The sequence below is a fragment of the Vanessa tameamea genome, chromosome 23 (assembly GCF_037043105.1).
Source record: "Vanessa tameamea isolate UH-Manoa-2023 chromosome 23, ilVanTame1 primary haplotype, whole genome shotgun sequence".
Taxonomy (NCBI): Eukaryota; Metazoa; Arthropoda; class Insecta; order Lepidoptera; family Nymphalidae; genus Vanessa; species Vanessa tameamea.
In genome coordinates this window covers 7,703,328-7,729,328 of record NC_087331.1, presented here as the reverse complement: position 1 = coordinate 7,729,328, position 26,001 = coordinate 7,703,328, and the positions used below count along the sequence as shown (strand labels likewise).

The following is a 26,001-nucleotide window of genomic DNA, read 5'->3' as shown; positions in this document are numbered from 1 at the left end:
CTCGCCCTAGCAATTTAACCAAGGAAGCTTCCTCTCTTAAGAAGTAGGATTATAATTAATTAACTAATAAAAAACTTAAGGTTTTCGTGCATTTTTGTTACATTTTGTTGAACATGTTGATCCAATGTCTTTAATTAGACTATTAGTTTTTATCGTTTCTATTACAGTTTTAAGCATTAAAGATAAATAAATAATTTCTTCTCATTACTAGAGTTTAGTTAGATTTATAACAAACATAATGAAAACTCATAAAAATGTTTTCACGTAGAACGTGTTTTTTAATAGCATTAAATACTAGGAATTTATCGAAATACGGTTTATTTTCGACGAAGATAAGAATTAAAATAAGGTTCTAATAAAATTATCGTTTTATCGATTAGCAAACAGGTGTGCTTGGAGGAAAGTTCAATAACCTTTACCAGATGAGATGGAAAGATCGGTCGAGCAGCAAGATTTAGAGACGATACTTATTTTCCTTTTTATAAAACTTGTGGCGATGAATGCATACTGGCTTGCGCCGTAGAATATTTGTAAAACCTAAGTATATTAAGGAGCTTAACGTTAGGCGAAAGTACTGGGTCTTATATTACGTAGGTAGCTATAATGTCAGCTAAGATGTTTTTGGAATCAATGATGTGATGAGGGCAATATTATGAATATCGTTTTTATTTGTGTAAGGATTCATATTGTGTTTATAAAACGTCTTCCCAAATAATGCATTGTTTTAGAACAAATATGATTCCCATAAAAAAAGTTATAGTGAGCCAACCTTAAAAGGTAGACGTATATACTGTTGCAGACTTCTTACAAGAAATTTTAAAGGGGATCAGTTTTGTTTTGTGATGTATGATTTTTCTAAAATAACCGTACGCAGCGTACGCAAGGGTAGGTCTTAAAAGGAATCATTTTTTCTTTTAGATTTTTCATTGATACTCTGTTCTTATAGATCGTAGCACGATGGTACATAACCTATAGCCTAATAAAGAAATAATTTTCCAAATCGGTTCCCTAGTTCCTGAGATTAGCGCGTTCAACCAAACAAACAAACTTCAGCTGTATAATATTAGAGAGTATAGATTTATTTTGACATCTCGTCAAAATTCCAAATATCACCCGTCCCACCTAGATGTCCGAAAATCCATAACAGCGCGATTTTTAAGAAATTTTCTGCCTCGCACAACACTCTGTGGAACCAGCTTTCGCCGGCGATTTTTCCGAACCGATACGACTTGGGAACCTTCAAGAAAAGAGCGTACTTATTCCTTAAAGGCCGGCAACGCACCTGCAAGCCCCCCGGTGTTGCAGATGTCCATGGGCGGTGGTACTTACTTTCCATCAGGTGAGCCTCTTGCTCGTTTGCCACCTCTAACATAAAAAAAATAAAATAATCCCCGTTGGTCTAGTTTATATGGCTGCGGAATCTTATAAAAAGTATGCTTTATATATGATTTTATAATTAAATTTTATAACCATTGCCGAAATGCCCTCTTAGTAAAAACATGTGAATCTTAACTGATTAACAAGTACAATATTTCTGTTTTGCTTGGTGGTCAAAAAAACGTCGTTACCTGCATGTTTCGAATTCTGTCACAACGACTAATCCTAGTTAGATAATGCTTACTTAAATCTTAATATAGTACTGTATGTATGGACAAACGAACCAACAACTTTTATATATTGTTTTTGAACTGGTTGATCTAAATCAATGTATGCGTCAGATGTTTTTGTTACTACTTTTTTTTATTTGAAATGTATTTGAGCTTGGTTTGTGTTGGTATTGTCACAATCAAAATCACGTTTTATGCTTTCCTGTTAATCTTGATCTCTAATATATTATTGAGGTGTAAGAATAAATAATTAACTCTGATGTCCTCTGGGTCGATTTCGGCAATGACGTTCGTTATTAACGCAAACTATCTTTTATTATATTGTCCTAGTGTTTGCTTAGAGGAGCTTTTCCTATTTACCCTCATTTTCATTATCCACTATTTGCTTATATAAAAACATAGCTTCGTTAATGTATCAATTTTATTGCGAATGTGCTACCTGATAGTGAGTGGTCACCGCCGCCCATATATATTAGCGATGTAATAAATATTTACCATTCCTTTGCTTTCCTGGGTGCTAAGGTGTTATGTCCCTTATGTGTGTAGTACTCTACTGAACTAGCTCACTCACCCTTGAAACCGAAACCTAGACGGGCTTATACAAATATAAAAATATATCTATCTGGTGGCCGCCGAGCCGAGATGGCCCAGTGGTGAGAACGCGTGCATCTTAACCGATCATTGCGGGTTCAAACCTAAGCAAGAACCACTGAATTTTCTTGTGCTTAATTTGTGTTTATAATTCATCTCGTGCTCGACGGTGAAGGAAAACATCGTGAGGAAACCTGCATGTGTCTAATTTCAAAGAAATTCTGCCACATGTGTATCCACCAATCCGCATTGGAGCAGCGTGGTGGAATTTGCTCCAAACCTTCTCCTCAAATGGAAAGGAAATTTACAGGCTGTTCATGTATGTATATAATGGTGGCCGATTGACCCCTCTTTTTATATATAAAGACATGTCCATCCGTTAAAAAAGTGTCTATTACTTGAATAAGTCTGTCGATGACGTTTAATTTCTCATTATATTATTGAAATATCACGACGCTTATATGGTCAGGGTCATAACAAATGGTAATTATAAATGTCAATTGATTCAACTTGGTGCTGCAGATATACGTCACATTAAGTTGTTCAATCCCAAATATGTATAATTAATGTTACTGTCTGACTGAACCGAAAACTTAACTTTTTTTGCCGGTCAATTTAGTTTGCGTGTATTGAATTTTTTTTACGTAGGTACGAGTATTATTTCATTATATATTAGTATTTTTTTTTAATGTTTGTCTTCTGCGTTCATATAAAATTCAACTGTGATGAAACTTTGATGACGCGATGTGATTACGTCGGTGGAAGCTCTGCCAAGTTGTCCTTTATGTAGACCCTTGTTCTACCCGTGCTCAACCGGGACAGGTTTAGATATATTTACTCAAGAAGACTCTTCACATTTATTATCGATGTGCTTTAGGGTATTAAGTAAACCTCGTGTTTAGACGATGTCTTAGTGTGCGTGAGACGAATAAGAGTAACGTCAGCAGAAAAAGTTTAGTTTTGTGAAGTCGTTTTTATATATTTTTTTGAAGATTCATTAATTTAACCTGTAAACGCCTTCGCGAGTGAATAGATCTATAGTTAGGTCTTTATAAAAAGAGATTAAAGATTATGTTGGGTCTAGAATAATGTATTGAATTACATTTTTTTTAAAAAAACCTCAAATTACTTAATATGATATATGTGATATACAAAGGCACAGTACTACTGACAATGAACAGACGTCGCTGGCACCGACGATCGAAGTTTCTATAGCTATGTATGCATGTATATTTCGAGATCCTAGCTTTAAATCCTGGATCAAGTCAGTAAAATGGTATGGTATGAGTTTTTCTCTCAGTCCTGCGTCCTGGACGTAAAAATTAGTGTAAACCCCCTTGCCTTAGAAAAGCAAGTAAAACCTTTGGTCCTGAGTTTTTCTCAGATCGAATCAGATTGCCGTCCGTTCGGATTCTGAGGTTGAGCGAATACAGTGCGCCCGGGTCTGTGCAATTGCTCCCCGTTGTATCTACTGTGCAGTTGGCTATTTTGTGCGTAAAGGAATACAAGTAAAATGTTTAAATGTAATTCGTTTGAACTTGACTGCGGTAAATAAATAGACGGAATATTTCGGTTCAATAATAATTAATTATTAAATATGTGATTTAAAAAAACAAAATAGCTATTGTCCACCAAGTTAGATATCATATGACGTCAAGTAGGTTCCGAGAAATTTGTCATTCAAAATGACAATAATCGTGTATTTTCCTTTTTAAATGCATTCAAGTCGGTGACTCATATATAAAATAAAATATATCTGTCGTACTGAATTAAAAAAAAATTGCTCGTTCACTCGGGATGACGCAAGGGTCTAATGATACCAAATGTGTACCAACAAAACAAAAGTTATGATCGGTTAAAGAAACTCACGAAAGGATATGAACCCTTATACTTCTTTTTTGGACAGTCGAGTAAAAATGTGGTAATTGTTAATGTTTTAAAATAAACATATTTTATCTGTATCTAGAAGAGATTCTGATTATCATTTTATACTTAGGGTTAAAGTCATTAAAACATATCTTCATTAAGCATCAGGCGTGTAAGATAATTATGATAAACAATCAAACAATAGGACCTTAACACCTAGTGTTAGCCTTCTCCTGGTGGCAGGAGAGCTGGTATATTTGGCCCAGGGGATCGGAATTGCGATTCAACATTGCTAGCATTCTTTCCACCATTCCACGCGGTTATGATTACATAGTACAGTAACTATTTTCAATTCTTATTTGTTTATAGTAAAGGCCTTAATGTTAATTCTTATGTAAATAAAGTTTAAATTTAGTAGAATTTTAATATTTTTAAGTAATAGCAAGAGACAAGAAAGTATGTTAGTTTTCAATAATTGTATAAGCCTGAAGATGTTTAGCAGTCGTCTGTTAATATTCCTCTGTCGGGTTAATTACTCCTCTACCTTTGAGGAGAAGGTGCGGAGCTATTAAAAGCTCTATACCTCCTCCTCGAAAGCAAGAGTGGGTCTGGGGATCTTAGCCCAGCCGTGGGACATTTATAGACTGTTACATTACTGCCTGAAGATGTGTAATTAATTGCAGATTTATGGATATAGAATAAAAATCGATATTGATTTTAATATTTTCATGAAAATTTCATGTAAACCTCATATCGTTTATTAGTTCAGGTTTATTATTTTTTATTGATTTAATGAAATTTAAAGCATATTCTTTGGTTTTGATCGTCACGCTGGTGTTTACCGTCGAGGAGATCTCAAGAGGAGTTTACACTTTCAGTGCCTCAGAATGTATAAGACCTGTGCGCTGGTTTCTGTCGTACCTATAATCTACTCTGCCGAAATTATTACAAAATTAGGGTAATCAACGAAATTGTCTGTTTGTTTCAGGAGCGACAAAGGAGATCGGCACAGCGCTTACCCGAGTATGTTTACGACACAGAGCTATAGAATCTAGGATGAAAACTTTTATCGGGTAAGTTAACTTTACTTTTTATATCTTTATATATTAGTAAGAGTAAGACCGAAACAAGTAATGGTTAAGGTAAAAGTGAGAAATGAGATGTGCAAGGTGAGTCCTGTACTGAGAACGTAACTTGGAATAGAGATCTCTAGACTCTTAAGGATTTTCTGTGACTTATCCAAAGCTTTTGATTCTGGAATACAGGAATGTATACTGACCAGCGGACTGACATTCTATATTGAATAAAGGAATTTGATTTAATTCCGACCAAATATATGAGATATAAGAAAACGGATGACGTCATTAATGATGATTGCACATGATCCGCAAGTACGTAAATTGTCTCAAGTTTTAGAACATTCCTACTTATGTTACAGTTTTCAAACATTTAATCTTACATTCGGTAAAACGTATATAATGAAAATGTGTATTTAAAATTGTCAAATTTAAATAAAGGAGGTCATGTGCGATATATCTTTAGTTTTCAGTAACTTATCTTGTAAAATGTGCTTTTAAGAGGCTTAAATCTCAGACTGTACCACGACCTATCAATTCCGGTTGATGGGTACATACGTGTCAGATCATAAATGATTATGATAAAATCAACTTTATTAAATATTTTTAAACTTAATGATAAGATATCGAACAAAATTTTAAATATTTATTTTAATCGTTTCAGTACATTAATGGAACGTCTAATAACGCCTCTATCCGAGCGAGCGGACGAATGGCGCCGTGGTTGCAACGGCGGTGGCGCTCTGAGTCGCGAACATGCTCGCGAGTGTAAACGTGCTCGCGCAGAACTGCGGCGGCGTGTGCACGATGCGCAACGACACGCGAGGAAGGCGAGGAGAGCGACGCCGGACGTTAAGCGTCGAGCTGATGTGTGTCTGCAGGTACGGGTTAGCTTATTTGTAGAACCCAAATCCTCGAGAGTGAATAGCAGCTCGGGCCTTTAGAGCTTATTAGGTTATTCTGTATATAAATTATATGTGGTAAGGAAGGAATTGATCTGATTCTGATATTGTTAAAAGAACTACAACTTAATTAACGAATTTCCTTTTTTTTCGCGACATATTTATGACAGTTAAACGAACAAGCTAAATGTATCACGTCGAATTTATTGCTCCAAAGGGCAATTTCATCTAAATAAATTCTAGTTAAAAGACACGTACTGGCATTCCTTTCGACATGTACACAATAATTCATTCATAAACTGAATAATATTATTGAAGAGCTAGCAATGTAAAATAAAATTTCGGCATCGAAAAAGACCGACAGACAGTCTCACTAGGAGTGAGACTCACCATTTAATTGGCCGCATCAACCATCGTCGATAAAATAGAATTATGATTAGTGAGTGGTGCCTTCGAGACTGCCTCGATAAGATGATCATATGGTTTTCCCAAACTAATTCTGTGTATGTTCAATACATCGATTTTCCTTTATGTCATGGACGATGTTATTGATGGAATGTGTGGATTGAAGGTGTAATTTACAAACATACATTAGCGCTCTAAACTTGTTCGTATAAAATTATATAGAAAATCAAATTATGTAAATATATACGATGTAATTTATTAAGGTTGTTAATTATTCTATGCATGATTCTTCCTCGTTTCCATAGTTTATTTATTATGGAACAGTTTATGCAGTTTGATACGTATATTAATGTAAATATATAAGAATAATTATGAAAACGAATAGTTTTACAAATTCAAAATAATAAGCATGTTGTATTTATAAAAGGAATCGTAAGTTCATGAATAATTTTAAAATAATCTGTTGATTCTATTAAGATATTGACTCTTGATCTGATTTGAATGAGTCTGCCACGATAACGGCATATACTGTTTTTCTGTTATATATTACTGCTTGATAAGTGATACAGGTGAAATTAGAACAGTTTATAATAATTCACAATTAACTTCAGCTCATGTAGAACGTAGTACAACACGCAGGCGGTGAGATAGTGTATGATGTGTGGAAGTTTATGTTGAACGTCAAATCCCTATGTACCTATTTTTGGTGAATAAAATTTATTGTAATAACTTGCCTTAGGTTACTTAGGTCAGTTCATCCCGGCTACTTAGTCGAGGAAAATAAATAATATCTTGTTTCGTATAAAGTACGTCTTTTATAATGATTTCTTCAGGATGTCCAAGAGCGTAAACAGCAGTTGGAAGAAATGGAAGAGAAGGCGGTCAAGGCCGCTCTTATTGAAGAGAGAAGTCGCTTCTGTCACTTCGTATCCTTACTCAACCCCGTGGTGGTACGTATGTTATATATAGCCTATTCTTCGGTTTCTGAATCAAATTGAGTTTAACTAAGTTAGCTTTAATTGGTCATTGATAGCTGATTATGCATTACGCTACAAATGAACGGTTAGATCTATTAGTTAATCTGCCATTGCTCATCAATTCAGGAAAGTGGTATCTATCAATAAGATTATTTGCGATCATAAATATTATAATAATCTTATCATACAAAAATATTCTGAGAGGTATAGTAAATGTTTATGTTTAGATCGTTTAAGAATAAATCCTTTATACTCGAACTCTTTCTTTTAGATTTATTTTAATTTAATTTGTTTTTAAATATACTTTTTTTATTTCTGGTAATAATTTCTTCAGAAGATTGTCATGAAACTTAGAAAAAATTAAAGCAAAATTTGAGGTGAAACTACGCTGCATTTACTAATATAAGTTTTATGTATATTGGTTTAGTAAGTTTTTTATTTAGACATTACAAAAAGCATCCTTATTTCTTAGTTTATATAAAAAATATATATTTGTTTATACTTTTTTTCAGGAGAGTGAAGTAGCAATGCTAGCGGAAGTCGGTCATCTTCAAGAAGGAACGGATCAGCTGTCGAGACAAACGACCGAACCGAGGAGTCTACCAGCTGCCAGTCTACAGGTATTTTTTTATTTATTTTTTACCACAATGCGCTAATGGTACTTTAACTAGCGTTATCATTGTGTTCAGCAGAATGCTTGAGAACTTGACATGAGGCAATTTATTTTTCTTTATTCTTAGAGCGAGATCTCACATTGTTCTCACGTAGCTCATGTTTTAAATATATGTGCCCTTTTTAATGTATGTTTTATATAAGAAGTTCGTCCGCGGCTTCAAGCTTGATTTATACCAAATTTTATCAAATTCTGTTCAGTAGTTTGGGCATCAAAGAGTAACAGAAAAACAGAACTATTTTCGCATATATAATATTAATTAAAAATTTAAAGCAATAATTTGTATACTTGATTCTAATTGGATGAGGAGTAAAGGTACATAAATAACACTGACCTTAAATTTACAAGACATCATTGGTCGAGATCTAAAATAATAAATGGTATTCACTTTGCAATAGCGGATAAGTCGTTTTGAAGTTAAATCTGTGATTCAAGGGCGGTTTGTTCTGTTTGATATAGCAAAGGTATTAGCGAATCGTATGGGATATGTAATTAATATATTTGTTGTCTTTCTCTTGTGATTGATATATTTTATAGTTTAATGCAGCTCTTATAGAAATGATTTGAGAGTCGAAAAACTTTGTTTGAAAAACTGGTAAGAGGTCACGACCACCAATACACATTGGCGCTGTAAGAAATATTAACTTGGTGGTAGGGCTTTGTGCAAGCCCGTCAGGTACCACCCACCCATCAGATATTCTACCGCCAAATAATAGTATTGTTGTGTTCCGGTTTAAAGGGGTGAGTCAGTGTAACTACAGGCATAAGGGACATAACATCTTGATTCCAAGGTCGATGTAGGGAATGGTTAATATCTTACAATGCCATTGTCTGTGGGCGCTGGTGACTACTTACCATCAGGTGGCCCATATGCTCGTCCGCCAGCCTATGCCATTAAAAGAAACCAACCGTGGCCGCTAAGTGTGGTTACACTGCATCACACCCAACAATACGAAGTATTGCTGTTTAGCGGTAGAATATCTGTAAAGTGGTTGGTACCTAGCCAGATGGGCCTGCATAAAACATTATTTAGTAAAATAATTGAAAGCCGTTATAAGTCGTTGGCTTTACGTTGAATCATTGTGATTAAAACGTAGAGAGGAAAATACTTTAGAAATTATTCAATGTACACGAAGCGTCATCGATTTTTTATAATATTTTGTTTACGCAATAGTCATAACAATACGTAACGCTATAGATACGGTACGTATTGTTGTGTATTGCGTATTACGTTCCATAGTTTTCAATTCCGACAATAAAAATCATCCTGTAGATACTGTTTCACAAAACTCATGAACTCGAAACATATTTTTATTTTAACATTAACATAGTTTAAAAGAATACATATTTAAAGGATGCCGGCGTTTTTCAAAGCGCAGATGATTTATCAGTTTAAGTTAAAATAAGTAGTGATTAGGTATAAGGTTATTATTATTGTTGGGGGTTGGAATGTTATTAAGGCAACGATGAGACTGATATTTTGATTTTTAGCTAAAAAGTATAATTTTTATAAATAAGATGTATTATTTTTTCCACACACTAAGTTTCCGACTCCGAAAAATCAAAATCCCCATTTGGACTTTGCGGTCCCTTACATTGAAATCGTTTGTTAAAAAAATATTAATACATACAGAATATTATTCAAAACAACATTATATAGATGATAAAAAACGCGAAGCTAAAATTTGTTGACTTTCAGGCAGAATATATTTCATATAATTGTATTTGACGGACCTCGGTAGAATCTATATTTCGAATCGGTGGTAGCTTTACGTTTTATACAGTTCTGTAAAATGTCGATTCAAATTTGTTTGTAAAAGTCTACTCGAATGAAGGCTCAATGGTTAGAACACTTGTAACTCAGTCGAAGAGTGTGGGCTCATACCCGGGAAAGCAACAATGAATTAGTGTAGATTTATAATTCATCTCCTGTTCAGCGGTGAAAAAAAATATCGTAAGTAAACCTGCATGTCTTGGATGAAACTTTGCCACATGTGTACATATTCTCATTGAACTATCGTTGTCGAATAATCTTCTAAGCTTCTACTGAAAAAATAATATAACAAGAAATTAAAATTCAGAATTCACTTCGTCTTAAAATGGGTGAAATTTTTGCTTTGCGACATAAATACTATTTGTATTGGTTTGGTTGTTTTAACATTATTTCTTTAACATAGATGATATCATTATTTACTATAAGTTTTACACAGCTAGGTACATTTTTTGCAGTATTTTGATTTGTGTAAATAATACAGTTTATGTTAAATAAGTTAATAATTGTTATTTTATCTAACCACAGGTTATATGCGACATTAAGTCTTGCTATAGCGGATGGGCGGAGGGAGGATCCGCCCCCCACTCTCCATCGGCGTCGTCTCGCTTGGGTAGCCGGAAGTCCTCGCTTACCTCCATCTCGTCTTTAACCAGCCAATGTTCCGATCAACACGGTAAGTTTATAAGAATGGATGAGCGAGACGGCAATAACAATAGCCATACGTTAAGAGTCCTTCCAGTAGTTGGAAGACGAAAATCTTAACTGAAGACGTACTCGGTTGTTTAGAAAAACTTCGAGGAAAATACACACTGTGTATAAACATAAAAATTCGCAGTGGAACCGCGTGATGGAATGAGCTCTAAGTCTTCACAGCATTACGATAGATGACCTTCGCTCAAGAGGGGTTAATTTAAAAGATACTGTTATAAAATGGAAATTACATTTCATGAGACTATCTAATAATAAATTTGTAATAAACAGGAAAAAACATGTTGCTTTAATGGACGCATGCGTACGTGTGAATGACGTTAAGAATTGCTATAATAAACTCTGAAGTAGTATCTACAGACTGGAAAATAGGACATGGTGAGGTCACCACCGCCCATAACATGTTATTTTTATCGTTACACTGGCTGACTTACCATTCAAATTAGATTATTGTTAACTAACAACAATCTCGACTCGAATTAACCATTCTGTATGCGCAACGTTAATTTAAACTGGAATTGGATAAAGAAATGTTTAGTGAGTGGGTTGTACTCAGACGAATTCAAAGCCCTACTACCAAATAAAATTGAACGAATTAAATCGAACCACAGTTTTTGCTTTTGTAATTAAAAAAAAAAAAAAACAAAAACAAACAGAAGATGGAATACGATGAATGTTTATTGATTCCATTTTTCCAAACAAATCGCAAATCGCTTTAGATTTAAAAGTTGATCGACAGAATCTATTCTTTTTTTTCGTATTAAGTTTTGGTGGTTTCCCCAAGATATGTATGGCGAGGCAAATATCATCAAGAAAATACACACATAAACTATCAGACATAATTCTAAAAACACCGTCGTGATTTCGACGCAAGAACAGCAACGAACAAAACATTATATAATCCTTTTTTTTCTTTCAGGCGTGTCAGGATCAACCGTTAGTTGTTCTACGCCCATATCGAGCGCATCGTCGGGCGTCACTCCCACGCCCGCACCGGACTCTCTCAGGGGACTATCGCAGGTCAGTTCATTATATGTTAGCCTATATATGTATAATTTAAACTAATATGTACAATAACAATTATCGATTTTCTAATTAATATTTTCTGGTACGTGAAATACGAAGTCACATACTAAACTTTAAAAAAAATATGATAAAAAGTTCGTTCCAAGAAACGAGCTCCCAAAAGAATTAGTGTGACTACATATCTGTAGCGTCGCGTATCGACCAATGATGTATGAGTATTTTATTCCATAGGAGTTTGACTCGTGGAATGGCCTATAATAAAATAGTTTAAAAAAAGACCTGTATTTTTACTTCTTACTTAAAACAATGAAAATATTTGCAATTCGTATGGCCTTTTGTATGATATAGGTTACTTGTTTATAAACTTTTAATTTTCTTGGATTTTAATTTATATTATAAATTTCGTTTAATTTATGAAATGCTTTAGATGAGAACTTATCTTCTGTGTATACCTACTTTAAAATTAAATATTTTCATCTAGCATATTTTAAGTCAGTGAGCACTGAGATATGTAACATATTTATTATTAGAAATAACGTAAATCGCTAATTTGGGCCATTTTTTTCGCCACTGATCAAAATAACGGGGTATAGTTTTGATATTAATGTACGAATTCGAATACAATTTGCCGTAGTAAAGTATATTAAAGATTATATAATAGGGTTCATCTTCGGATCCATATAGTTGGGCCGCTAAGTGGGTACCAGAATACAACAGCAACACACAACATTAACAGCCTGTAAATTCCCCACTGCTGGGCTAAAGGCCTGCTCTTCCTTTGAGGAGAAGGCTTCGGAGCATATTCCACAACGCTGCTCCAATGCGGGTTGAATTGACATGTGGTAGAATTTCGTTGAAATTAGACACATGCAGGTTTCCTCGTGATGTTTTCCTTCACCGCCGAGCACGAGATTAATTATAAACACGAATTATAGCACATGAAAATTCATTGGTGCTTTGAACCCGTAATTATCGGTGAAGATGCAGAATAAACAATAAGGAATGGTATTTAGTAATGGGTCAATTCTTTGACACTTACTAACGAGTTTAAAATTTCAAGGTCATCGAAAAAAATGTTGGCGGCTCAAATGAGTGTCAGAGATTTTATTCACGTATTAATCAAAATTCAGAAATGGCTTCTGATTAGTTCCTCAAAATATTAAGTGTTCAGAAGTCTTTTATATATGTGTTTGTGTTTTTTATATAGGTGGACAGTACATGGGCCACGGGATGGTAACTGGTACCATCGCCCGCCAACATTGGCCAACATTGGCACTGTGCCAACATTGCTAATGCTGGCCAACATTGCCACTGTAAAAAATATTAACTATTCCTTACATCCAATGTGCCACGAACCTTAGGAACTATGATGTGATGTCCCTCGTAGTTACCACCAAGTATAAAAAGAACGTCCGTATCTTCATAGCATCTCAATTTGATACTTACCAAAGATAAAGTTAATTTTTTGATTTCCGCGTATATTTAAATGTATATATAATTATTTTTATTATAAAAATACTTCTCTTCACCACAAAATTTTCGGTGGAGCATTTTGTTTTGTTTTTTTTTATGTACCTATTATTTTGTATTTTTTTTTCTTTATATGTACGTAATTGTAGTCGGCACGACTGGCCAGCGTGTGCAGTTCGGACTCTGGGTTTCGTTCCCAGGACGCGCTGCAGCGGCCGTCACTCTACGTTGATAATGTAATATTTGTTTTTTTTTTTTTTTTTTTTTTATTTTTTTTTTTTTTTTATTATCATTTATACCTTTTTTAAGCTTTGTATGTATGTACCTAGGTTTGTACACAAGTGGCAAATTTACATCCGACACGTGGAAGTTTCCTCACGATGTATTTTTCATCGTCACGACGACGTGCCGTTACGACGATTTAGTTTGTTTATTACTGGTGTTTGGTGTCGGTGCCAGGTTTTAACACAGCAATTTTCATTAAGATTCACGTGTCCTAACTATTGCGCGGAGGTCTCAGGATTGTACTGACATTATTAATGAGTGATACAAGTCACGTCCATATGATTAGAATGATTCGTATGGAATTTGGTTATAGAAGCTTAGAAATAAATCTTTTTGAGAAAAAGTATAACAGTGCGAAAATTCACCATCCTTAACATGGCTCGTGTATAATTTAGCTGTTGTAGTTAAATCTTAATATGGCTTAATTTTTTTTTGTAATAAAGATAAAAGAGTTCAGTATCTTTTGCTCCTGTTTTCAGTCGTTTTTATGGTTCCGTGCCTCAAAAATAAAGAACGAAACCCTTATAGATCACTTTGTTGTCCGTTCGTCTGTCTGTCAAGACCCTTTATCTCGGGAACGCCTCGAGGTATCGAGTTGGAACTAAAGTGATGTAATCAGGTCTACTGTAATTTAAAGCTGTGAAAAAAATTAACTTCTCAGTTACATAAAAAAAAAACATGGCCGTTTATGCCGCATGAACTTATATTTCGACATTCCGGGATAAAAATGTATAGGGTATTTTCCGTTGACCTAGAACTATGATTTTCATTTTGTTTATTAGTTTGAACCGTATGCACATTTGTGCAAATCAAACCAATCCATATTTTGGGACAAATACGTCAATATAGTGTGCCCTAATTTAGACTAGTAGGAGACAATTTTTATTGCCATGGGTTTTTGAAAGGAAATTCTTACCATCAGTTGACTAATTTGCCAGTCTGCTTAATTATTATATATATAGTAGCGACCCGCCCCGGCTTCGCACGGGCGCAATGCTAATACTAAATATACTACGGAATGTTTTTATATACAACTTTGACGAAGCTTTGTTTGACAATACAAACCGCTATGTCCCTGCATTTTGAATCTGTAATATCTTCGAAAATATTCATTTAAATTACATGCTGTAAGGCCATATAGATCTATATTAAATGCACAATGTATTTAAGATACTTAATTGGATAAGGATTAATGCTGTATTGCTTAAAATCTCTTCGTACATAAGCCATTTATTTTAAAAAGTAAAGGATTAAAAAGTGGCAGTTGTGGGTTATCCCTAAGAGATAGACATATACCATCGTAGACTTTTTTTTAGATCTTTTTAAGGTTTACAAAACTGTAGTGGATTATTTTGATCTATTTCGTAGGGTTTAGCCAGAATTTGCAATGTAAGCTAAAAAAAGTGGTTATTTACGACATCACATTACAAACCTCGATAATTATCAGTGTTTCTCTACTATATTATGCATGTAATATATATATATTGCATCAAAAACCGTTGCGTAGTCTTAAAGATTTAAAACACAGACAGACAGCGGGAAGCGACTTTATTTCATACTATGTAGCGATAGAGCTAACACTTTTTATAAATTATATTATTTAATTTTCTACACAATATATTTAATTCAATATATTATTTGCTACAGGAAAACCGAACTCCGATGATTTAATTAGCCCATGTGATGTTTTATATTATATTATTATTTTATAGTAATTATTAAGAACAATGCATCGTTCTAATTAATAGTATTGTTAAAAAGTTATACAATATATGTATGTTTGATATTTTATAATATCATAAATACGAAAGTCTGAACCGATCTTTATGAAATTTGGTTTAGATCGAGTATGTTGAATTAGGATATCTACATATAAAATACTGGTAATTTATCATATGACATTATCTAAGTCGCAGAGTGATAGTTTCACGTGTTAACGTTACGTTAACGTCACTAAAGTCATCTCCCCCCCCCCCCAATTCAAACGCGGGCGAAGTTTCCATGAAATTGATAGACATAGCCTTAGTTTCTCCTTGTATAAATTGTAGAAGAACAGACATGAGAATTTAATTTGATGTATTTTTTATCATTCCTGTATCTATTTGTCCAGGGTTCAGACAATCAGAGCGTCAGCAGCGAGTGTGTGACTCCGTCTAAAGCGGACGAGGATACAACTGACGACACCAACGATGGCATGACTAACGCTGGTAAGTAAAAAATACATTTGTAAAGAAGGCATATTATTCGATACAAGATCATATAGATGATAAAAAAGCGTGGAGCTAATGCTTGTCGACTTCCAGGCAGGAGACGTAACATACATATATAATTGTATTTAACTAACATGACTTTGTATTTTTAAATGTTGAAAAAGAATAACTAGTGCGTTTCTTGCCGGTTCTTCTCGCTAGAATCTGCATTTCGAACCGATGGTCGCTTCACTTAATATAGTCTGTTAAATGACGATCCGAAAGTGCTTGTAAAATCCTACTTAAATAAAGTATATTTTGAATCGGGTCATATTTTTATTGAGTTATGTCATTAAATAGAATGAGTATCAATGAAATATTTTAAGAATTTGAATATTACAGATTCATTTTGACTAAAGGTATGCACACACAAAAAATATTAAAATGTTTGTGCAAAAACTAAACAAGAATTATATTTTTTTTTGAAATAAAAGAAAAATGTTTAAAAATAATTGTAAAAAGAACGCATTTACAATAGATTGCAACGCAGAACCATCGTAGCTCTTCCATTATTTATATATCAGCTAGCTTAGTATATAATATTGGTTCCTCATCTCGTTTAATGATCATGTTGACGTTGTGTGACTGTGTTTTTTATATGTGTTGTGTATATTTTCAGCTTCAGCGACATGGCCCGATTTAAAAGATACGGCCCAGTTCGAAAGAGCCGCCTCCGCTATAATGGGCGGTCGACCGCACACAATATCAGCGGGTAAGATTAAATGGTTCAACTTCAAATTATTATCCAACAAAATTACAAAGTGCATAATTGTCGATATGACGTGTATATTTAAAATAGTCTTATTATATTAATAATAATTAATGTTAATACTAATTCAATTAGCTTTTGATATAGTTGTTGTTAAATGATGATTATTTCATATTAATTATAAAGAATAATACGTCGTTTTAATTAATAGTATTGTTTGAATACTAATGAACGTTAGTATGATCATAAATAGTGTCGTAATTTATTTTAAAATGTCATAAAGGATAATACGACGTTAAGAATCTTCTTATTTTGTACAAATGATTACAAAATGATATTCTAAAAATATTATTAATTTTAAGTTCAGTTATATAATTCTAGTACTCTACTCTAACTTTAGTTAAATAAGTAATTTTTGTAGAGAAGTTACTTAGAAGAGAGTAATGTCCAGATTATTGCTAAATGTTTTATTGATGAACTCGTATATTATTATAGCTTGAAATGATTTTATGAATGACTCAGCTATGATGAAATATATTGTTCGTTAGTGCGATAATATCATAGATAGATGTTATTTTGAATTAATATTCGACTAGTATTTGGCGTTGTACCATTTTGGCTAAAAGTTCCAAGTCATCATCCATTTCTTTCTGATGTCTGGTTTAAAAGGGTAGTAAGTGACAAATTAGACATTAAAGTTTACTAATTATAATCAGGTAGACCAATAGTTATAGTTTATTTTCTTTTGGAAAATAAAGAAGATAGAAGTTCAAGCCCGTGTGGGTACCACCCGCTCATCAGATATTCTACCACCGAACAGCAATAGTTAGTACTGTTGTATTCCGGTTCGAAGGGTGAGCGAGCCAGTGTAACTACAGGCACATGGGACATAACATCTCAGGTCCCGAGGTGGGAGGCGCATCGGTGTAAGGAATGGTATGCGCGGCGCCAACGTCCGGGCCCACCGGGGCCGCCGGAGGGTCATGTGATGATAATGTGCGTGTTGCAGGCGCCGAGCGCGGGCACGGGCGCGCGGCGCTGTCGGCGCACACGTTCGAGCTCGCCGTGGCGCGCCCGCCGCTGCCCACCGTGAGTACCGCCGCTGCGACGGGCGCCAATGGCGTAAAGGTTAACCAGGCACTCGTGCGGGGTCCGCGGGGCGGGGGTGGCGCCGGGGGTGGCGCCGGGAGCCTAAGGGTGTTAATATATAAGTTTGTGTGGTTTTCTTTACGCTGTGTTAACAGGCTGGGCTGAGGCCTCCTCTCCTCCCGAGGAGTGGACCACAAATTTGGAGTAGGCTAGATATTACGAGCCTATGTTTTCTTTTTGATCTCGCTGGAAAACGCGCTCTCGCAACTGTAAAGTATTATTTTAGTTTATGTTCGTGTAATGATGCCGTTACGAACTATAAAAACTCTTCTACGCTAGTAAATTCAGTCAATTGAGGTATTACCATCGGTAAGTAATTTGGTGCTCAATTCTGTGATTAATTATGAAAATCATTTTATGTTCCAATATGAAATATAATTGAATATAATTGAAGATCTAATTTCAAGCGCAAAGATGTATTTTTGAATTATTCATCTCGTAAAAGAGGGAACGTCTTGAGAACTGCAGCTGTTAGAGGAAATTCCAACTCAGTTCAAGCTTGTTTTATTTTTTTGTGTCAACTCGTCTGGGTAGCTACCACCTCCTACCACCACGTTCTATTACCGCCCAACAGCAATATTTAGTATTGCTGTGTGTATACTACAGACACAAGGGATATAATGTCTTTGGAATTCTTAGGTTTGTGTGTGTGTCTATGGGTAATGCGATCCACTTACCATCGGAGGGCCCAGTTGTACGTCTAACAACATTAATATTTTTGTCACTGTGCCCACTCGCAGCGCTGCTCGTCCTTAGAGCGACCGTCGGTACCCGCCAAGACGAACTCCAACATCGCCCACGTGGAGTTCAAACCAGCTAAGCCTTCTTCTTTGCCGCCGCATCTCGCTAAGGGTACGTCTGAGGACATCTAGTTTACAGTATTGTACAAGTTATTTAATCTAATTAAAAATATAGGAGAATTACTTTAAGGTGCACAATTTTATCAGTAACTTTTGTATTCTACCAATTACATCAAATTGTGGTAGAGTAAATAGGTACGTAGGTTTGAAATTTTTCGAACTCCGTGTTGAATATTTGAGTTATATTCTCGATCTTTCTCAAGTAATTCATCAAAACTTCATACCTTTTTGACCAAATGCCTGTTGAACGCTGGTTTTTAGGGTTCCGTACCCAAAGGGTAAAACGGACCCTTTTAAGGCTCCGTTGTTCGTCCGTTCGTCTGCCCATCTGTCACCAGGTTTTATCTCAAAATTGTGATAGTTAGACACTTGAAATTTTCACATATGTATTTCTGTTGCTGCTATAACAACAAATAAAATAAATATTTAAGGGGACAACAGACATGTTTTTTTTTTGCCTTTTTTATAGATAATGTTACGGAACCCTTCGAGCGCCAGCCCTATTCGTATGTTTATTATTTTTATATTGTTTTGTTTTGTTACAGAAATGCCGCAAGCCTTGTACGTGAATATGTCTGAGCTCGCGACTATGGCCGCTTCCCGAGCCCAGCAACAGAACGCTGAATATCCTCAACAGGAAAAGGTAAACGATATTTTTTTGTACTTTATTGTATTGCATTGATATATCTTTAGATACTGTTTAGAAAAGTCGAATTTAAATGATTCAAAATTTTAAAATGGTTCAAATATATTTTCTATCATAACTATTTTGTTGGAATCTTTCTATAAATATTAACGAAAATTTAATACTACTTTGGGTGTGATGTGCTAATTGTGCAGAAGACGTTATTTTATAATCAGAATATTCTGTATTCAAGTAGGCTTTTCCGAGCACCTTTAAACGGTCATTTTATATCATGTATTTCATGTGAAGCGACCACCAGTCCACTCAGGAACTCAGTAGTTATCGTCATATAGACGATTAGAGACTTCAAAGACGTCATATGACCGGTTAGAGATCTTCTCTAAAAATTTCTAAGCCCGATCTGTTATAATAGAAGAGGTCATGACCTGATCCGTTGATCCGGTTTAAGTTTTTACCAGGATATTATAAATTATACATCTTTATAAAGATATAGATGGATAGCTACTGCACTTTGTACCAACTGACTTTATCAATACTGACAAAAATAAGTCTCATAAAAATTGTACCTTTTTTTCGTTGGTCTCAGATCGAGTGGCTTAATTTTTACAACTTCGATAACTATTTTGACGTGTCACGTTCACGAACGACTCACTTGGTGATAGGGCTTTGTGCAAGCCCGTCTGGTTAGGTACCACCCACTCATCAGATATTCGACCGGAAAACAACAGTACTCAGTATTGTTGTGTTCCGGTTTGAAGGGTGAGTAGGACCGTGTAACTACAGGCACAGGGGAAATCACATCTTAGTTCCCAAGGTTGGTGGCGCATTGGCTATGTAATGTATTGTATATACATACGTATTTCTTACAGAGTCATTGTTTATGGGCGGTGGTGACCACTTACCATCAGGTGGTCCATATGCTCGTCCGCCAATATGGTATAGCACCATAAAAAAAGAAACGAGGCATATTTAATTGTGGCATATCAATAAATAAAAATAAATTCTTAAGTTTTATTTTTTTATTATTAAATACTTATATTTAATAAATATTTCAAGACACGTTTTACAAAACATTAAAATTATAAATGAACAGATATTTTTCGTCTTATGTTTATCAAATTAGTTAGAGTTCAAAACACTTATTAAAATTAAGTTGCTTACAAGTAAATAATTATTCTATGCAATTAAGTATTACAAACCAATATTTGTATTTGGCGCTAATTGATTATTTTCGGTTCTAAATCGCGCAAGCGATATTTTGCACAACGTATATATAAGAACAAATGGTCGCCGCGAAAGGATAGGATTACACTCATCACACGTACACCGCTGGATGAAAGGAGGACCTCGAGTAATGACGTCACGTTCTAGAATAAAAGCTCATAGAGGACACCCAAAATGGACATTCATAGCCATATATAGTAATAAAAAAAAAATGAATACCTTTTAAATTGCACTTTTTAAAAATAAAACGGTAGTCAAAGTCAATAGTCAAGCGTCATATTTAACATGACCGTTTATTATTGCTAAGTTTTACAGTTTAAATGAAACCTACATTAAAAGTTATTTTATATAATATTACAAAATAATAAAAAAAATAGTACTTCATAATTTTAAAATTGTAAACTAGCAACACTGCTATGATGATCAAAAATCAAATAAAATTTATAACTTTCTAGAGAGCTCTCCTTACTCTATTTAACAACCATTTATTTCTTCTTAAACATTTAATTTAATACTATTTATTGTTAATGTGAAACACTCTCATATTCGTTTTCTTATCTAAATAATACGTTGATTTTTCTTGTCTGCGTCGAGGGAACCTAAAACGAATAGCATATCAGCCCTCGCATGTGAGAAATATCTCGTTTTTGTAAGCTTTTGTTGACGACCGTAGAAGACAAAACTGAAGTATCTCGTCTCAATGTTTCTTGCTCGAATTGGAACTAGCACTCTTTGGTTAAGATTTACACGCTTATTCACAGGGTTATTTAGGCCCTCAAGAAAACGAATAGAAGATTGACAACCCTACCAATTGTTCATGTGGCATTACTATTGAACTATTGAACTAAATGGTATTTGAACATTACTATTGAACTAAATGGTATATTTTTACTATATATGTAAATGACAATTACTTTAATTTACAATTACTTTAATGTACATCTTTATAAAAATATGCAGAGATAAAATATTTCAGTAGGTACCTTTGTCTCTTCTGTATGCCAAACGATTTTTTTTTTGAGTATAGAGAAAATTTTCAATAATTATTATTATCAGATTCATGTAATGCACGAACACTAACTTATAATTATTATGCTAACAAATATTTCAGAGGCAACTTACGCGATAGTACATACAAAATTCTGTATTTCTGTTTTAATGTATTATTGTATCCAGGACAAAGTTTATACAAATGATACGCGATTTTACTTACAGTTTTTCCCAGTGGAATTTACCAGCCAACGTATCTGATATCTGCCCTTCTTTAAGCTGTTTCTTAAGCGCTCTTTCGACGAGACGTAGCGAATAGAATATATTCTGAACGTTCGATGGCTGACGAGCTCGGGATGTCGTCTGTAACATTTTTATATTACAATTAGACACAGGTATACAGGCAACGATGACCAGTATTCAGTATTCATCTATTCGAACGAAACTGTGCGCATAGCCACAGGATGAATTCTATGGGTTTCAGCCTTGTGTTTCGTGAGTGTTATAATCTGTATATAGTCAAGACACCCCCCCCCCTCTTTATGAGACTATTCTATATGATATAAAACGCCAGTTTGTATAAATATCAGTGAAATTGTTATCAAATATAAACACACATCAAATATACAGTAGTTAACCGACGTATTGTAATATAAATAAAGATATATCAACCAAGTTCAGTTTCTATATGATATGATGAATAGGAAATATAATGGAATATGTAAATCTAAGGTTTGTTTTTCTTCAACTCCTCCTACTTTTGGAAAATGTCTATATATTAGAGATACTAGTTGTCGCCCGCGGGTTCACTCGCGTTTTAAGGATTCGTTATCAGATGTTAGGGATAAAAAGCCTAGTCTTTGTCCTTCGGGTTCAAGATTGCTTTATAACATATTTCTTCAATTTCGGTTCAGTCGTTTGATCGTGAACGACCAATAGACAGAGTTAATTTTGCAAATTTATTAGTATAGATTTTTTTTTTACTTGGAAGTATAAATTTATTTTGCGATTTTCGCACGAACCATAATTTCAACAGCATCGAATAACTTGTTCAGTTCTTTTCTCTCTCGATCAGTCAACGAGGAGTCCTGCCAGTTGAAGATGCCGCTTTCTTTTAGTTTCCTCTTGATATCGGCGAGAGTTATTGGTACACTTTGGTCTACCATTTCGCCAGATTTGTATGCAGCCTTCACATTTTCTGTTTCGTGTGGACTGCAAATTGAGGGGTAATTTATCGTTCATTCTCTTTTTGAAAAATATTTTTTTGTTTTTACTCCATCTCAAGCTCTGTATCCGCTGAAAGAAATCTAATAAAGAAATAATGTTCCTTTTTTATTGACTCTTTGAATATAATTTAACAAACATATAATTTATTTTTAAGCAGAGATATCCCAATTGTTAGAAAACTTGGATTTTAATTGAAGATCACTCATTCGAATTAGATCAAGCACTACTGATTTTTTAAGTGAAAAACCTCAACGTGTCGGATGAACTTCACAGAGTATTAGCATGGTGGATAAACCTCCAAACCTCCTTTATAGGAGATTAGGATTTTGTCCAGTAGAATATTTACGTGTTTCTTTTACTTAATTTTTTTTTTTTTTTCTGGCATTGGTTCGCGGACGAGCATATGGGCCACCTGATGGTAAGTGGTCACCACCGCCCATAGACAATGGCGCTGTAAGAAATATTAACCATTCCTTACATCACCTATGCGCCACCAACCTTGGGAACTAAGATGTTATGTCCCTTGTGCCTGTGATTACACCGGCTCAAAGCCACGTATAATTAAATTCGCTTATATTATTTCATAAAATAAATTATTATCTTGGGTTTTCACGTAAGCGATAAGCGTTTGACTCACCATCCCGAACAGATGAGAACGTTTACCGCAAATCTGAAACGTAATGGATCGATGCGTGAATAATGTCGAGAAATGTTTCGCTGATATGCTTCAGTTGCTTATTTAAAGTCGAATTATCAAAATCAAAATATTCTTTATTCAAGTAGACTCATAAAAGCATCGTCTTTTGGATCGTCATGTTGCAGGTGTGGAATTAAGCGTAATATTACCGCCGAGGAACTGGCAAGAGACTCAGTAGTTCCTCTTCTCTACAATTTTAATTACAGAGTGTGTCAGTAAAGTAGAATTAAATTTATGTATACGCTGCCTCGAACTTAACACACACACACAATTAAATATAAAATCACTCATCTTCTTATTTATAGTAGAAACTAACAATACCGAAGAAAAGAAATACTTCAGGCCTATGAAGTTTTTTATGGAAGTCCATTTTTTAGGAAAAAACTAAAATGTAACGGAGAATAGCAAATGGGCCGTTTTATGGCAAGCGCTTCAAAAATATTGGCGCTGTACGTAATATATACCGAAATAACTACATCGTTAGTGTAGTCGCTAGATTGAGGAAGTCGGAATATTAAAACTATATTTAAAGTTAAAGACAGACTGAGGTGTTTAGACTCCTTAGATTCCTAAGAAATCACGTAAAACCGTGGGTCCTGCGTGTGTACTCTTTCCGATCGTTTCGAATTTACAGTCCGATCGGAATAGAAAAGTGAGAGAATAGATATTGTCATATTTTGCACACACACACTTGTGCACTACCATGTCCTGCACAGTTGACTAGTCTGTCTTGAAGATGGCCGATAATTCATCGCCAACTATAGAATCTATAAAAGGAAGATGTTATGCCCTGTATGCTTATATACACTTGGTCACTTGGTGGAGCTATCTGCTTACACGACTGGGTAGGTATCACCCACTTATCATAAATTATGCTGCTAAACAGAAACACTTAGTATTATCGTGTACCGGTTTGTAAGGTGACTCAATGTAACTAGTGCATAAGGGACGGGACAAACCATCTTAGTTCCCGAGGTCGGCCGTGCGTTGGCGATTTGAGTGTTTAATAATTCTTACAGCTGGCTCATTTGCTTTTGCATTTGTGATTCTTACTAACCCTTTAAAAAACACGCATATCGAAGTACATTTCAATTTTTGGCGTTATAAGGATTAAGCATATTATATTAGAAATTATAATACTTAATACTATAAGTTCTAATAAGATAAAAAAATGGTAACACGTTTTAATAATTATTTATAATAATATATTTATTTAACATTTTAATTAAAATTAATAATAACTTACGTTATATACGTAGCGTATTTCAAAACACTTTTCATTATTTTCTTAAATCAATTGATTATAATAACTATTCACGTGAAGTTTGATTGAGAGAATGAACGGAATTCGTCTCGGGTTGTAAAATCGCGTCTTTTATCGCAAGATCATTCAAGTAAGACGCAGTTGTTCAATCGATACGTCTTGATATTTGATTATTTAATTTTTCTACTAAATGAGCTGTGAGTTATTATTATTGCATGTTCCGGTCTCTAATGACGTTATTTATGCGTTTATAGATTAATGTACCTCTTGTCGTGGTTAAAAGTATTAAAGATTAGCATATTCATTTAAAAATATATATATTGTTTGCGGTACAAGATTATATTGATGTTATGATATATGGACGTTGTGCAAGCTCGTTTGGGTAGCCACCACCCACTCATTAGATATTCTTCTGCCACCAAGTAGCAATATGGCCGTTGTTGACCACGTAACATCAAGTGGCCCATTTATATTCGTTAATTTTTATACAGATACATGATATATTCATGTATGAATAATAAATATGAAAAATAAAAACGATATATTAATACTCTTTAGTAAGTATTGAGTTTGTTGCCAGTTCTTCTCGGTAGAGTTTACATTTTGTATCGACGGTGGTTATTAAATGCAACCGTGTAAAATGGCGATTCGAACTGATTTTCATACGGTTCTTATCGTCACGATGTATTACATATAAATTATTATGGTTTTGTGCCGTCAATGTGACGATGATTCCTAAAGTAATCAGATAAAATCGTGGCGACTGTAAGCTTAGCTGGTGTGCGCTCGTAAATCAATAGAGCAATATGTATTCCAATACAAAGGTTTTATCTACCTTTAAATCATAAAATAAAGAAAAACTATCAAAGTTAAATGGGTTCGCTACACACAGCCTTTATGGAACAAGTCCATTGTTCCAACGTCAAAGAGGACTTCGAACATAAACAGTTATTATGAATGCGTGCACAAATTACATCGACTTACAACAAACTGTTCGAAATTCAAAATATTTGTACTGACCATACAGATGTAATCGTCTTCTTTAACGGTTGCCTATCACATTAAAACTACCCTAGTCTCATAACAATCGATACAATTATAAAATAAAAAAAAACGAACGGAACATTTTGGTTGGAATTACGTAAAGTTAATTGACCTTGTCGAAGGATTCGCATGGCTTAACAATGCGTAATTAAATCACGTTCGTTTTGAGAATTATAGTAACGAGATGTGTTTTCGGTAGGTATAAAAAACGTAGACAATTCGTATATATCTCTATAGAATAGGTAGACTAAATTTTATTATTAAAGTTGCATTAATTTCGGCGTTCTTTTCTTTAAAAAAACATACACACATAAGGTTCTAATTATAACTATTATTTCCAGGTTTGCTCAGAAAGCAGTGCGAGTGAATCTTCATTGGAATCGTCCAGTGGATATGGAAGCCAAGGGGCTTTCGCGGCCGAGGACCATGCCCACCAACATTTGATCCAACATCCTGACGGTATGCGAATATTAATCTTGTCGTTTGAACGATAGTGTCGTTATTTGAATGCATTTAGATGTTGGTAATGTTTTCTTGATTAATTAATTTTTTTTTAATTTAGTTAGTTGTCAATGTGTGCCT

At 34.4% G+C, this 26,001-nt stretch overlaps 3 protein-coding genes across 6 annotated transcripts in view; 1 reads left to right on the top strand and 2 right to left on the bottom strand.

The window, feature by feature from the left end:
* Positions 1-3,883, bottom strand: part of LOC113397777 (phenoloxidase-activating enzyme-like) — a 67,989-nt gene extending 64,106 nt beyond the window's left edge. Inside the window, exon 1 of the mRNA XM_064218635.1 lies at positions 3,880-3,883. The gene's annotated coding sequence lies outside the window, so the exon portion shown is untranslated. The remainder of the gene's footprint in view (positions 1-3,879) is intronic.
* The window catches only part of Mim (missing-in-metastasis), a 201,281-nt gene that overhangs the window by 166,551 nt on the left and 8,729 nt on the right, over positions 1-26,001 (top strand). For both annotated transcript variants that reach the window (XM_064218632.1, XM_064218631.1), the window contains exons 4-16: positions 5,053-5,137; positions 5,805-6,021; positions 7,281-7,397; positions 7,937-8,044; positions 10,397-10,544; positions 11,499-11,599; positions 13,225-13,311; positions 15,471-15,567; positions 16,229-16,321; positions 17,328-17,407; positions 18,208-18,319; positions 18,873-18,970; positions 25,761-25,878. In XM_064218632.1, the coding sequence (XP_064074702.1) occupies positions 5,053-5,137; positions 5,805-6,021; positions 7,281-7,397; positions 7,937-8,044; positions 10,397-10,544; positions 11,499-11,599; positions 13,225-13,311; positions 15,471-15,567; positions 16,229-16,321; positions 17,328-17,407; positions 18,208-18,319; positions 18,873-18,970; positions 25,761-25,878 (1,461 nt within the window). The remainder of the gene's footprint in view (positions 1-5,052; positions 5,138-5,804; positions 6,022-7,280; positions 7,398-7,936; positions 8,045-10,396; positions 10,545-11,498; positions 11,600-13,224; positions 13,312-15,470; positions 15,568-16,228; positions 16,322-17,327; positions 17,408-18,207; positions 18,320-18,872; positions 18,971-25,760; positions 25,879-26,001) is intronic.
* Positions 20,666-24,539, bottom strand: LOC113398152 (uncharacterized). 3 transcript variants are annotated; one of them, XM_064218638.1, is made up of 5 exons: positions 24,358-24,537; positions 23,052-23,084; positions 22,210-22,399; positions 21,411-21,550; positions 20,666-20,781 (listed from the first exon to the last, which is right to left on the bottom strand). In XM_064218638.1, the coding sequence occupies exons 1-5, from the start codon at positions 24,390-24,392 to the stop codon at positions 20,712-20,714; spliced, it is 468 nt and encodes a 155-aa protein (XP_064074708.1). In that variant the 5' UTR covers positions 24,393-24,537; the 3' UTR covers positions 20,666-20,711. The 3 variants fall into 3 exon arrangements, with proteins under 3 accessions (XP_064074708.1, XP_026492544.2, XP_064074709.1); XM_026636759.2 differs by having other exon boundaries at positions 20,666-20,796; positions 24,358-24,536; XM_064218639.1 differs by lacking the exon at positions 23,052-23,084 and having other exon boundaries at positions 20,666-20,796; positions 24,358-24,539.